We start from the raw sequence: 13,134 nt of genomic DNA, 5'->3' as shown, positions 1-13,134 counted from the left end.
GACATGTTCTTTCACTTTAAATAGATTATGCTGCTTATTAAAGTTGACCTTTTTAAAATTAGAAAATAAATATAAAAAATTACCAACCTGTAAGAAATAAAAGTTCCATCAGAATCTGAGGTTTGGTGTGTGCTTCCGTTTTCATTTGATCCCCCTAATAAAAAATAAGAGAAAACACCTTTGTTTTAAGACAAACCCTGATAACAAGTAAAACAATATTGATGAGAATTGCAACTGATTTTACCATATGGTAACTTTAGTTACGACAACACTCAAATAAAACTTACTTAGACAAATCTCAATTTTACATCTTCAGATTCTTAGAGCTCTCTTAAGTAGCCTCCATGTTCAGTTTGTGGTCTAAATGTTTGGAAAATCTGATTCTTATTTTCACTTACAGTTCTGACTGAAACCCTTCGCAAATTATTAAACACAATTCTACTAGTGTAAGCTTACAGAAGTGCACCATATAAGTAGATGAGTTTGATTTTACTAACATTAAGTCAAAAAATGTTAAAGTTCATCTATTTTGTGAAGCATTTTGAGTTGACTGTAGGATACCAGATATTTTTTGTCATAGCACAAGTTCAAAGCTTCTCTGAAACTACCTATTAAGATGTCTGCAAAACATCTTGTTTTACATCCTGTGGGCTGGTGATACATGAAACAGTGAGGTTCCTAAAAATCAAGGATTACAAGGAAATTTTCCTCTCTATAACTACTTCCATTGAAGGACTGCTAAAAGCCAGGAGTCATGTAGTCTTCAAAGCAAATTTATTCTTGTCCTGTTTTATACTGTTTATTCTTGCCCAACCTGTCATTTCTCTTGGTAACTCTTCTATGTCCCTGTGTACCTCCTTAATTCATTTACAGATAGCACTGTGCACCTTTGTTCTGCTTATTGAAATCAAGTTCTTTCAGTCTTTTTTCTAAATGAGGCCCCTTATTCCCCATTTTGTTTAATTCAGTGCTTCTTACACATGCAAAAGAAGGGACAGGAGCTACAGACAGCATACTAAAAGTTTAGTCAGTTGATTATTTGGACAGTGGTTTCCTTCTCTTTCAAAAAAAATCTTGCTCAATACAGTCTATGATCATGCCACATCATCTTGCAGTTTCACGGTCATCTTTAACCAAGATGCCTATATGATCACTCTCCATTTTTATTTATGAACAGCAGTTTGCAGTTTACAGTAGAAATTCTTGCTGGTGCAGTTCTGTGTTTCACACAATTTCATGCTGTTTGCAGTCCTCTCTTCTTCAGAAAGGACCAACCCTACCTGAATACTCTATTTGCTCCTGCACTAGATACTACCTTCTAATCAATTTTCTTAATAGAAGTTTATCAGCTCTCATTCTGTGGCAAGACAATAAATGAAAACACTGGGTAAGATCTGTTCAATGACAAAATTCACCAAAAAATAATTTTTTCATTAAAATCTGCATTCTTTTATTTATCTTAAAATTACTATACTTCATTAATCCCCATCCTTTCTATTTCACAGCATCTCCTGTGGCACTACATCAGATGATTTACTGAGGTCCAGATAGACTTAATGTATTTCCTTAATGTATATTTTGAAAGGTGAGCAGATTAGCTGGCCACAATCTCCCATTTAACAAAAAAACCCCTGCAACAGAACTTATGTAATTTGCTTTACTTTTCTCTCTTACTTCTTTCTTAAAAACTTTTCTAAAGCTCTGCACAGATAATGGTCAGCCCATGCAGATGCTTTGCTATCACTTTTTTTTCCCTCTTTGATTAAGTACAGGTACTACATTTCCACTTCTTCAAATATGTGTTATCAGCTGTGAAGTAAAATACTAAAAAATTGTTCTGTGCCGCAGTATTTGTCAGTATTCCTGAAAGACATTTTCTCTTCAAGTCAGATGCTTTAATCTTTATTAGCTGTGCTAATTTATTGTATCTCTCAACACCCTCATTTATTTTATTGATTTATTTTCAGGCCTTTTTGCCCGAAATTTTGTTTTTACTGAAAATTAAATATTTTCCGATTTATACCATACCTGGATTACATTTATTATCGTTTGCTCACTTCCACTGCACAATGGTTCTAGTTTTCTTCCCTGGAAAGCTTCTTTACACAGTCGAGTAATATTTTCTTGTTAATTAAATTCCCTTTTTATGATCTAATTCAACCTAACTTTTGCTGATTGCCACTATAACCCCACTTTCTGATATTCAGGATGTGGCCTTCTTTGCAGATCAAGATGCTTTTCTGTTTCTTTCAGGATCTTTGCTTTCTCCTCACATTCCTTTAAAAATACTTTATCATTCACTTTGGCATAGAACTTTCAAGTGGTTTTTTTCTCATCTAATTTGGAATGCAGTTTTTTTATTAACTTTTGCACCTTTGTCTAAAATAAATCCCAAACCTCTACTACATTTTAGTCTAATATCACTCAGTCCAGTTGATTTCACTAATTAGCTCTCTCAATTTATTTTGAAAATGGAAATCCTACTCAATCAATCTGCTTTTTGTTTACTAAATTCAACTAAATTAAAAACACCAGATATTTCATCCAGGAGCCGACCCTCCCATTATTAATAACCATCTGTTCGTTTTTTTCCTCATATCTTGTAAAATAGTCTCCCATATTGGGACAATTTTCAGTAATACGCTTTTTCATATATTGCCCATCTCCACATCTGATCCTGAGCATTCAGAGAAATGACTGAACTATGTTCAGTCTCTTTCAAAGCCATATGGCTAGGTGCAGTGATATTGGGCAACTGCTACAGGGACACAGAGCATCAAAATGGGTCCTACTACACTTTATTTATATTTATACAACTCCTAAGCATTCACCTATCACACTAGTCAGACCTGAAAAGAAAACTCATACAAAGTGCTAAGTGTGTATGCTGAAAAACATCTCTTTTCAAGAATGGCAACACAATCTTCCTCCTTTTCTAAGAACGAAGTTTAAGAATCTCTCAAAAAATGCAAGGCCTTTACCATCTTTCAACAAAACCATTTGTCCTGCTTGAAGAGTTAACCGGACCTTGCAAAGAAGACCAGGATAAATAGCTGTTCTTTCATCAGGGTCCCACAAGAAACATTTGGTGGGATCCTGGTTCTGTGACATCCACTGAGCTGTTCTTCACAAACTAAGTGTAGCTTGCTTTATTCTGAAGACAGTAATCTCCTTTATTTAAATGATCACCAAAATACTTTAGCATTCTGAATTATATACCCATTGTTAATAAATCTCATTATCACACAAGTTACTGTTGGGCATTTTTTGAGAGCTGCTTTTGCTGCATTAGAAGCAGCTACCAAAATTGGATAGGACTAGGTGTATTCAGCTCCCAAACCCAGGATTTAGTAGAGCAGGCACTTCTGTGATTGCTCTCTTGCTCCATCCCTTTTCAGATAGGTATGTCTGTTATGACACCTTGAAAGATGATGAAGATGTCTTTCATTGAAAGGGATAAAAATCATAAAGCAAAGTGCAAAGCATTCATTGACCTAAAAGAAGATTCTCTAAATTTTACCTAGTTTTATTAAAAAGGCTTTCAAGAAAATCCTATTAAGTTTCCCTAGTCAGTGATACTTGAGAACAAAAGGGAGTGTTTCTTCACTAACGAATGACATTAAGCTGTGGGAATCCCTGTCCTGGATCACCTCTCCTCAGGAAAGTTCCAATTACTCCCCCTGAAAGGTATGGTGAATTCTCAGTAGAACAGATACATTACTTCTATCTTCTTCACTGATAATGACCCAACTTTCCGGTAAAATTGGAATATATACTGAACAGTTATGAACATAAGATTCATGATGGAGGTAACGAAATTTGTGGTCTCCTTTAAAAGTACTATTTGATTCAGTATTATCCTACTCTTTACTTTCATTCTGAGACTCAATTATTGGAAGAATGGGTCTACTGAAGAAATAAGAAGATGCTCTACCAACCCTGCCACACACCTCATGAAAAGCTTTCCTAACTTCAAATGCAAAAGCTAAGGGGAAAAAAGGTAAAATAAATATTGTCACACTTTCAGAGGGAAAAGAAGGCAAACAAGCAATACCATAACAAGAATCCATATCAAAGTAAGTATGGCTTACAGCACTAAAGTAGTTACTGGTTTTAATACAATAATAAAATAAGGCTATATCCTTCCAAAGGGACTGAAAATGATCTGGATATCTTCTCGCTGCTGCTTTAACTGTAGAAACTCCCTCTTCTGCGAATGAAAACTTTCTCTTGGAAGAATTCTGTACAGCTGCCCCATTTTAGCAAAATCTGTTCTTGTGCATGAAGACCAAGGGCTAAAGGCAGCTAGGACTTGAGTAGCTGGGACCCAGCACTACTGGACATAGCTGGAGGCTGTTTCAAGAGAATTTGCACAACTCAAAATTGACACTTTCACTAACCAGTCAAAAAAGGACATTGCAAATGCTGGCTTCTTTAGGCTTCTGAGATGCATGGAGAAGGATTTGTGAACTGTACATTTGCTAGGATATTATATTCACCCAGAACACATGGGCTTGTCACTTGCAGTAACTGTTTTCTTTGTAAGAGTACATGTAAGAACTCTTTGTAAAAATATGTAAGAACATATTTGAGATTATAGACATTGCATAAAATAGGAGAACTCAGAATAAGGAGGATGCCAAATACACTTTCTGAAGATTATTTGAAAATCACGTGTAGAAACCGTAACAAGGAAAAGCCTAACTGAAATACACACACAGTTTCAGTATTTTTATTTTTTTAACAGCCTGTTATACCGATAGAATCACAGAATTGTTTAGGTTGGAAAAGACCTCTAAGATCATTGAGTCCAACCAGTAACCCAGCATTGCCAAGTCCAGCACTGAACCATGTCCCCAGGTGCCAGATCTTTAAAAATGCCAGTTGTCTCTTAAATACCTACAGGGATGGTGACTCAACCAATAGTGTATTTTCTCACAGAAAAGGTTTTTCAAGGTGCAGTGCACAGTTTCCTCTTCAGGTAGTAAGAAGAAATTGGACAGCATTTGAGAGCCCCAATTCAGAGGTGGGAAGACGCTCTGGATATGCTCCAGGCACAATGAGCTTAAGCATGTGCTCAGCAAGAGTATAAAAGTATGTGAAAAATGATGTAGGGATTAGACATTTCTCCCTCATCTCCTTCATTAACTCTCTGAAAACAGCTATTTCCTGTGAGATGTAAAAATCCAGCACTGGACTTCTTATGGAGATGTGGGATATTATCACAAGCAACTGCAAGTCCACGAAGACAAGAAGCTTCAGTGACATGGCCTTGCTCTGTGGCTGTACTCCTACTTTAAAAAAATAATTAAGCTCTATTTTTTTTTGAAAATATGCTTTGATACTGAGAACATGTCTTTACATATATACATATTTATTTATGCATGTATACATACACATATGCATGTCTATGTGTGGGCACATGTATATATAGTAATAACCTATCTACCACTCTTGTGTCAGCTATGAAATGGTTTTATGGCTGGCAGTTTAGGAATTTGTGATAAAAGTGACCCTACTTAGGAAATCAATCTGCATTTCCCTGCTTAGAAGTGTCATAATGGAGACAGATTCTTCTGCTGACCTGTTTGCACTTTGCTTTATATTTTCTTTGTATTCTAATCAAAGGTTAAAATGTTGTTAAAGCACAAAATTTATTTAACAGTTGTGAAAATTTAAGTTGATATAAAACACTCGATCATTAATGCAGTGTTTTATGATTAGAGACAAGAAAAATTTTAACACTAATCTATGCTTGCAGTCTAAGGTTGTCAATTCTTACAACATGACTTCAAAATTCCATGCTATATTAATTTTCAGCATATTTAAAGCTTAATAATTTAATGATTTATCCAATTTTAATTTATACTTTCAAAACCACTTTGAACAATCTGAGGTGCCACTGGAGATCATAACAGTGGTCCTGGTTAAGTCAAATAATAATTATAGCGCTTTCACTTTAAAGATGAGATTATTTTTAATTATTGAGTGAAGTACTTGAGGTACCATACTTATATAATTACGCTACTCATTAAATGGTTATTGAAAGCTGAAATGTAATTTTAATGACAGCTACCTATTTTTCTTTGCACACTTTATAGATGACAGATCAGTCAGGAATTCTAGTTTGCTCAAAAAATCCTTGCAGCTGCACTGGTTCTTTCAGGTGTAAAACAATTAAGCTGTTCTTTTTTTTAAAAATTGAACCATTTTTTTTCTCAAATGATATTGATATAATATATAGGAACTGGTAAAAACAGAACAATAATGCATGGATTTTTTTTCTTTTTCATAATAATATCAAAATGCTGGCCCTAAACTAATACACATTCCAAAAAATATGCCCCCCAAACTAGTGACAATACAAATATGGAAAAATGATTTTAGTCAAAATGTGTTCCTCACATAATACAAACAACAACAAAAAATTGCTTAACAGATTGCAGACCTTTATTGTGAGTATAAAGGGGTAATCAACATACAATAAGCATTTTACTATGCATTAAAACTATATATAATGCCACGAGACTCTTTTGCTTTTTCTAGCACCAAGGTTCACAACTCTTCAAACATAAAATTCCTTTGTACTATTTACTCCACAGATCACCAGACTGATCTGGATAAAATTTATTCTAATACATAGGAATCTCTGCCAATTGACACTACAGAGCTGTGGTCTCAGAAATGAGCACCTAAACACTTATGCTCTGTATTTTAATCCTTTATGTCCGATGTTCGAAATTCAGGGTATTTCTCCATTGTTCCAAAGACCGGTATCTTGTTTAAATTAAGCTTTCCTTTTTCCACAATGAAAACCAAACGGAAGAGTAAATTTGTTTCATTAACAATATTAAAGCAAAGATTTCTGAGTTCGCTGTATGGGGAAAAGGCAATAAAGTTTTGAAGAGGGAAAAACTGCTTTGTTCCTTCAATCCCCTAGTTGAAATTAATTATAGCAAATGTTTATGAAAACATCTGTTCCATATAGTTATAAATTCTTAATTTTAGCATGGGTGATTCCAAGCTCCTCTATTATTTTGAAAGGGAACCGTCTGATAATTGAAAGGTTTACAAAAGAGCAGACAATTTGTATTTCTACAACACCAAATATGCAGTTTGGAAGTCTTCAAGATCTCAGCAGAAAGGAAAAAATAAAATACAAAAAGACGACCGAAGCTTTCCGATTCGGGTCCGCCGATACACCGAAAAGGCAGTGGGAGGAGGGAAAAAAAAAAAAGAAAAGAAAAGAAAAGGAGCACTAATCCCGAAAACATACGGCAAATCGAGATTTTACCACATGAAGCAGATCTTTAGAAAGTAAAACGCCGCGGCGCTGCGGGTTCCTCGGCTCCGGGGGCGGCGGGGCGGGGGCGGTGCCGCGCCGCGCCAAGAGAGGGCGCTGCAGAGTTTCGAATGGCGCGGCCGCCGCTCCCCGCCCGGCTCCGCCGCGGCGGGCCCAGGCCGGCCCCGCACACAGCACCCGCGCTACCACGGCGATACGTTCAGTTTACACCAAATAAGCTTTTAAAATGATTAAATGGGGCACGCTCGAAGCGGTGTACGGAAGACTGAAAATAATGCCTTCAGCTAAAGAATTGAGTGCACAGCACTTCTGATATTTATTAAATAATTATTAGGCTGGAAAGTTGAAGAACGTTTCACTCTGAGCGAGTTGCGTTTTCTGAAATAAATACGATGCAACTTTTGGCTGATCAATCCTTTATGTACAAACCTGACTCCATCCCTTGCTTCAAGTTCATTTAGCATTAGATGCACAGTTTGAATGCATGCAGCACAGATTTCTGACAGCATTTTAGTTTCATCAGCTCTGCCCTAAAATATTATATTTTGCCACGTATAAAATAAAAAATTATACACTGTGATAATTAGTGATATATGCAGATAATGAACTGTAAGATGAACTAATGAACTTGCCATTTGAAGTACAAAAGTCTTACACAGGCTCAAATATTTTATCCTTCAATATTGACATGAAAAAATATTATCAGCATTAACAGTGTCTTTTCCCCTTAAACTTATTTGAGTTATTAAAGGAACACAATTGTAAAACACAATACAGTACCCACAGAGATGCAAATCTTGCGACAGTGAAAGCTGGTCACATCTGGAAGTAGGTAAAGAACCCTGGAACCAAGGTGCAAAATCAAAGCCTGTTTTAGCCCTGCAGAAAGCTGTTTGAACAATTTGATAGGCAGGCACATTGGTTTGCACTTAGGAACAAAAACTTCTGGAGATAATAAGAATATCTTGTACTGCATGTTGCTCAAACGCAGTCAATTCTGGTGTCTTTTGGATTGCTGATTTATGACAATCAAGTGGCATCTTCTATGATCTTTGCATATAAAATCACAATTGCATATGTGTATACGCATATATGAGTAAACTGCGTATTCTCCAGGCAAAATCTTTTTGAAACAATTTTGTCTATGCACATCCGTTTAAATCAAGACACATAAAAATAAGAAGGTTTCCATTTTAAGTGAAACTGCTTCTGAGTGTTCACAAATCTAAACACCAACCTTGTCATTAAGTTAGTCTGTAAATTAACATGCCACTGTTCCTCATGTAAAACGTATGTGTGAAGAAGTGTGGACAGGAAAAGATATACAAAGATCTAGATGACTGATTCTGAAATTAGAATGTAGCATCAGTGTTTAAGAAATGTAGTCCCGTGGAGCTCAATTTAAAATAAATTCAACAATAAGTATATTAAAGGGACTTATATTTTTTCTTTTCCTATTGAAGCCTCTGCATTTACCAAAATATACTGAGCTATGCACTGTACTCTAAACTAAAACCAATACACAGAATAAGGAATTTCACTCTAATAGCTCTGAACTAATTCATAGAAATACTTCAGAAGAATTCTCAGGTGATTGAAAGTTACCAAAATCTCAAATAATTTACATCCAGTTGTATTTTAATATAAACTCTCTGAGCATGATGGAAAGACCAAGTTTAACTGTGATGCAAATAGTGATTTAAACACCTTGGAAAATGCACATGCATGGAAAAATAGTCTGACTTCCCATTTAATGGGAACCACACAATACTAGCTTATATAAGCAAATGTGACTCACTGAAGTCAATACACATTTAGTCCAGTAATGCCTGGATTGAATTTGCTACCAGCAGCAATAAGAGTGGTAAAACAAAAAATCCACAGGATAAGGTAAAATGCAGTTCTTCTTTTTTTTCAGTTATTTCTCCTAGTGCAACAGTCTGTGGCCCATAGTATATTATGTGCACTTCTGCTCATAAGCTCAGTACTACAGCCTGTATCTGCTGCATAACCTGGCTGATCATTTATCATGTATAACCTAAACAAATTCCTAGGTCATCAGCAAATGTGACTCAAAAGACTCCAGGATAAGATACCGACATTTTAATGTAGTCTGATTGAAGTGGAAGCTGTATACCTAATAAATAATATCATCTCTTAACTTCAGTAAATTCTTTAAGAGCACACACACTTTACAAAATCACAAATTAGCTCCAGTATAACTAGGGACAAGTAGCACAATTAGACTTTGCACAGAAAGAAAAAAAAAATCTTAGAAGCCGCCTGGCATCATTGCTGGGAACTTACACCCTGATGATATACAAATGCTGAGTGACTTATCACTTGCATCCAGAAGAATTTAGCTAATTTTAACTTATAAAATGCCTAAAAGGCCTTTGAGCTATAAATTGGAATAATCTAAAGATGGCAAAAGGCAATAAACATGAGTTAATGACTCAGCATCCTCCTGAGATAGCACTGGTCATGCAGCTTTGCTTCATCTTAGACATGCACAATCACTGTAAAAAGGTGGTCTCCAGAGACCATTTACACTGACAGTAAGAAAAACATACCATCTCTTTATATGTTTGAAGGTTACTACTGTTCTTTAACTTACTTCAATTACATACTAATGTTAACCACATTTCTATCTTATAGATAGATGCAATCTTTCTGTTTGGGATAATAAATAATATGTATGTATAATCTGATTTTCATATTCAAAAGCAGTAATGCATATTCAATTGTTCTAAGGAAAAAAAACCCGAACCAAAAGAGATTGAGCAGGAGTTTTCTAACATTGTGTTGTTTTGCCAATATTAATAGATAGTAGAAGACAAACGAGAAAGGATTAAGTGCTCTTTTATTGAAACAGAATTGCCCTTTCAACAAGCAGTGAGCTGATCTTCAACTAACAGGTTTAGCAGGAGGAAGGCCAGCCTGCTCAGAGAGCCACGTGGTAGTGATACAGGAGGTGGTCTCATAATAACCAGGACTAGGGTTAAAAAGAGCAGGGGCAATTCTGCTTTGTTTCTTTGTTGTTTCTTATCAAAGGACGCTACTGCAGCAGGCTGATGGCTTACAACACTACTGACAGATGTCAAAGGCTTCTGAAAGCAAAATGTACTTTTAGGATCTTCTTTCTTGAGTGTAAATGTATTTAGGAACACTGTGAAAATCATACCACTTTACTTAGCCCAGCACATGCACGCAAAGAGGGACAGCCTGAAATCAGAGCATCCACGTGGCTACTGTGGTGACACATGCGTCACTAGCTACTTGCTTGTCTGGAATGGGAAAACAGACAGCATTTAAGGCTAGGAGGCAACCTGAAAGAACAAAACAATTTCGGAATAATAAACAAATAAAAGAATAAATGGAAACATGGAAATTCTGGCCCATGAAAACTAAATGGCAGTGGAGCTACTTGGCATCCAGTGGAAGGGCTGGCACTACCCGCCGAGAGACACCAGCAGAACTGCGGGGGTTTGGCTGTGAGGAAGAGGAAGCAGATGAGAAACTTCAAGTTATGAAGTTGTCACTGAGATGTAAGACTGGGCAATGCCTGGACTCTCCTTAAATGCCACAGTTTTAAAAGTTCGCAGTAAGAGATGAAGAAAGTCCCATGTGAAGCAGCCAGTTATTAAAACATCCAGGGCCAGGGAGAGGCACTTGGGCATCCACAGCACCCCTGTCACCCCAGCTCAGCTCTGCCATCTCCTTCCAGCTGCAGCCTCCTCCTTCCCTATCAGAATTCCTTTTAGCACTGCTGGAAGCAGCCAGATCTGTAGGTCCAAAAGGCTACTTTGAATTTATACTAACATAAATTGAAGGATAATCTATTAAATTAGTTAGAAATAGGATCCTGCTCACATCTACTGCATAAATACATTTTTAATAATGTAACTAAATAACACGTTTTAGCAGAACTTCACACACCAAAAAAAAAAAGTGGAGAGATAAACAATGGCTAATTTAACTATGAACACAACATATTAGAAGTGCATACACAAAGTGCTTTAACTATGAACATAGCATACTAGAAGTGCATGTGATTTTTACTTCCTTCATCCATCATTCAGAACACAACAGAAAACACATTTTGTCATTCCTTAACAAATTGATTATGCGAATAGTTTCAAAAAAGCAACTTAGCTTCTGGGTTATGTTTAAAGTTATATGGGTAAAAGCTAAAAGGTGTTCCAGCAGCAGCAGAGTCTAAAAGTAAGACAATTCAGAAATGCACTGTTAAAAAAAAATAAAAATCAGGTTACCTGATGGCAAACATGAGCAAGACATTTGAGGAAAAAACCCCAAACCTGAAGACAACCAACGCTGTCACAAAGATTCATATACTCAACACTGGGTGTTCCTGCCCCCAACAGAACAGCCCTTGTCCTAATCAACTTAACTATACAGAAGGAACCTGCACCAGAAAGGGACACCTCAGCTTAAAGCTGCCTAGCTTGGTTTTATAAGATGAAGCCAGAAAGCCCTGGACTCTTAGTTTGATGCTGTCTTATTAAGACTGCTAATTCTTGGAATACATTATACATCCAGTGGACCTGTAACTGAGAGAACATGAAACAAAGCAGTACCCTACATTTTCTATTAATTTACCTGAAGAAAAAAACATGTCATCAAACAGTATAAAAGAAGTACTGAGCTAGAGCTTTTAAGCTGCCAAATCAAACTATGCCAAAGCATAATGAAAACACTAGATTTTAATCAAAATTCTTGTAAATCAACCTTTAGTCAATTTGGAGACTACCAACTGTGTACTTCACTGGTGCAAAAGCAGATGCATGTTGTGAGTGACAGATCTAGAAAAATCTGAACAGCAAAGGCATATATGCATTAGCAGTAAACTCTAGATGTCTAAGAGATGAAAGTCCACAGGTACATCAGAATATAAAAATATATCAAATTGACAGCAAGAATGACAAAACATTTCTATTTACTACAGTACAAGGTGGTTTGTCAAACAATGATTGCTCTTGTTGTAGATACTGAGAAAGAAATTCCTCACAAAACATTTCTGCAAAAAAGTATGTAATTCATCATGGGACAGATTTCTGTTCTCCACCCTTGCCCTCCTGTGCAGAGGATGAGTAGTGTCAATCCCTGGTGGCACTTCATAATGGAACTGAGGATGCAAGTACAAAGCACTTGAAGATGTAAGAAATATGCGACTTCTAAAATTCAAATGAGACAAGCACGACTAGATTTTTTCTTGTGCCACACAGTTATATGGAAGTTTTCCAAAAGGCTGAATATTTAGTTTACACAATAATGGGAAAAATGTTTAGTAGTAGTTGATTTTTCTCAACAGTTACCCCAGTTCTCTAAGACAGAAAATGTCCAATATCTTTTCGCCAAAAAGAAAACAGTCTGTGTGCAAGACAATAGCTGTCTTACTCAAGCAAAGGCATTATTTGAAAAAGTGCTATATGCTATGACTGCAGGTTGTAAGACAGAGCAAGAAAGAATATATACATCTGAATAAGGTTTCCGTTTCCTCTCATTGGGATGACAGTGAATAAAGACGATGAAAATTACAGCGTGTGAATACTAGTGTAATTACTGAATGGTTCCCCACATAATTATGCAAAACAAATCTATCCATAAGTTAATGTAGCCATTTTCTTTTTGAAACAGAATTTTCATGCCATCCATCAGTCACCCCAAAACATAAACCTTAGATGACTTAAGTACACAGAATTTACTCATTTGGACTGTAACATAAGCAATGCCTGTGAGTAGAAATAAAGGTTTAATGAAACAAAATAACATACTCCACTAGGGAGAACACATTTTGCCCAAAGAAAAAA

General features: G+C 36.1%; 1 protein-coding gene across 4 annotated transcripts in view; it reads right to left on the bottom strand.

Moving 5' to 3' along the window:
* The window catches only part of TBC1D5 (TBC1 domain family member 5), a 319,471-nt gene that overhangs the window by 158,829 nt on the left and 147,508 nt on the right, over positions 1-13,134 (bottom strand). For all 4 annotated transcript variants that reach the window (XM_064673504.1, XM_064673496.1, XM_064673525.1 and 1 more), the window contains one exon: positions 88-154. In XM_064673504.1, the coding sequence (XP_064529574.1) occupies positions 88-154 (67 nt within the window). The remainder of the gene's footprint in view (positions 1-87; positions 155-13,134) is intronic.

The sequence above is a fragment of the Pseudopipra pipra genome, chromosome 1 (assembly GCF_036250125.1).
Source record: "Pseudopipra pipra isolate bDixPip1 chromosome 1, bDixPip1.hap1, whole genome shotgun sequence".
Lineage (NCBI taxonomy): Eukaryota > Metazoa > Chordata > Aves > Passeriformes > Pipridae > Pseudopipra > Pseudopipra pipra.
This window is presented reverse-complemented; position numbering and strand designations above follow the sequence as displayed.